This window comes from Pyxicephalus adspersus, chromosome 5, assembly GCF_032062135.1.
Source record: "Pyxicephalus adspersus chromosome 5, UCB_Pads_2.0, whole genome shotgun sequence".
NCBI lineage: Eukaryota > Metazoa > Chordata > Amphibia > Anura > Pyxicephalidae > Pyxicephalus > Pyxicephalus adspersus.
The window spans coordinates 399640-401595 of NC_092862.1; the positions used below are offsets into that span (position 1 = coordinate 399640).

Below are 1956 nucleotides of genomic sequence, written 5' to 3' on the forward strand. Positions count from 1 at the left end.
ATACTGAAATAATGGGGGAAATGGTGAAAACATGGAATGCAGGTTCTTTATTACTGAATTGGAAATTAAGGTGGGGACCCCCAGTGACAGGCAGAATTCATTATAAATATTTGCCCCCCCATCGCATGCTTTGATTGCACAGTGAGTTATTATTAGGGGCCCAATGACCCCGCACAGCGCTGCTCCCCAAAACACATCAGACCCCTCAGTCAGGGAGCTGCCCATCCCCCAATAATATAAATCTCTGCTGTTCCTGGGACCCCCAGATAATAAGCTGCACCCCCTGAATGCTGGGTTTTGTAGTGCCCCCATGACCTCCCGTCACATAAATGTTGGCCATGTGCAGAGCTTCTTATAAATAAATAAATAGAAAGGAAATAATAAAATATAAGACGATCTCAATGAGCAAGGAGAGGACCCCCAATCAGCCCCCCCATATGCTGGGATGAAGCTGATTGGCCATCGCTCAGCACACACGCGTGGTCCATGCTAGGACATAAAATATTAACCCATAGGGATGTGAGCGCTTATTTCATCATAAAACACCGGCTGGGATGAAATCAATGCTAAGGAAAGCGGCTCCCTGGAGAGCAGACACAGAATAAGGGCCACAGTGTTACATAGTCACCATTTTAGGGAATGTACAAGTTAAACCTTGGGGCCACAGTGTCCAGCACTCCCATCATGCCTTGCAGTTCCCATGCTGCACTTTGGTCCGAGGTGTGTCAGGTCCTTATTGCCACAGGAGAAGAGTGGGAGGGCTCCGCGGGGGCGTGTATAGAAGGCAGGGCGGTGGGCGGAGACAATGAGATGTGACAATCTTATGTTCCTGTTTTACGTCATCTGCTATAGAATTGCCTCCATGAAGCTGGTGTCCAGGTGTTGGATTAACACTCGGATGAAGGACATCTCCTTTCTGGTGTTCTCGAAGATGATACGCGGGTCATCTGACTGGCAGCGCAGACAGTTGGGTGCCATGACCATGGCCAGGTTACTGACGTCCATCTTTGTGATGGCCACATTGGCTGGCTGTACAAATACCTGGAAAGGTGATGGACATAAACAGACTAAGGATTGTTATTCACATGACAAAGCTGGGCTGACCCTAATAGGTCTGTACTACCTGCGCTATACCTTAACAACCTCCTCATTTAGACCAATACCAGCTCTAATTGACTGCCGTGGCTTCCTGGCACTGACTCCAAATGTTTTCAGAAGTTCCCCATATTTGACACGCCTCTCCCGGTCTCTCCAAATATCGTGTCACCTCCCATGGCTTCCCAGAATACCCCGGGGGGTTGGTCAGGCTCTATTTGGAGTACGGAGGCCCCATGAGGAACTGAACACGACCCTATTATGGATCGTGCAGAAATATATTCTTACGGACTCTCTGGGGGTTGGGGAGTCTCCTTTTATTCTAGAAGAATCTTCACATCCAACAACTCTGGGAAATGCCAACCTGTCCTGTGTCTGGAAGTGATATAGGGGTGATGGATGAAACCTCAGACCATGGACACCCCTAAATATATATTGGATGTGAGGATTCTGCTGGACGGCATGAAGGGGGCTCCTCAGCCACCAAGGAAGCAAATAAAATCCAGCATGGCTGAAAGAAGGCAAAGTGTTATACCCAAAACTGCCTATAGGTGGAGCTACAAAATCCATCACAGCCCATCAGATTCCGGTAACAGAAGTGCTGTCTACTGCAGTGACCTCTTTAAACCACAAGGTGTCCTCGTTGTTCTGAGGGGAATGGATGGCACTCAGGAGTCTGAGGACACCCTGTGAGTGCAGGAATCATGGGGCACTCCGGTCACTATGGTGCAGATCAGAGAAATAATATGATTGCCATACCATGACACCGGGTGTAGTACAACATAGAGGACGTACCTGTAGGAAACGGATGAGGTAGCACAGCACCATCTTGTTTAGTTTAGGAAGTGTATGGACCACATC

General features: G+C 48.4%; 1 protein-coding gene across 1 annotated transcript in view; it reads right to left on the reverse strand.

Moving 5' to 3' along the window:
- Positions 1-6: 6 nt before the first annotated feature.
- Positions 7-1956, reverse strand: part of ARHGAP39 (Rho GTPase activating protein 39) — a gene marked incomplete in the record, with an annotated part of 23997 nt that continues 22047 nt past the window's right edge. Inside the window, 2 exon segments of the mRNA XM_072410519.1 lie at positions 7-1041; positions 1891-1956. Of these exon segments, the coding sequence (XP_072266620.1) occupies positions 847-1041; positions 1891-1956 (261 nt within the window).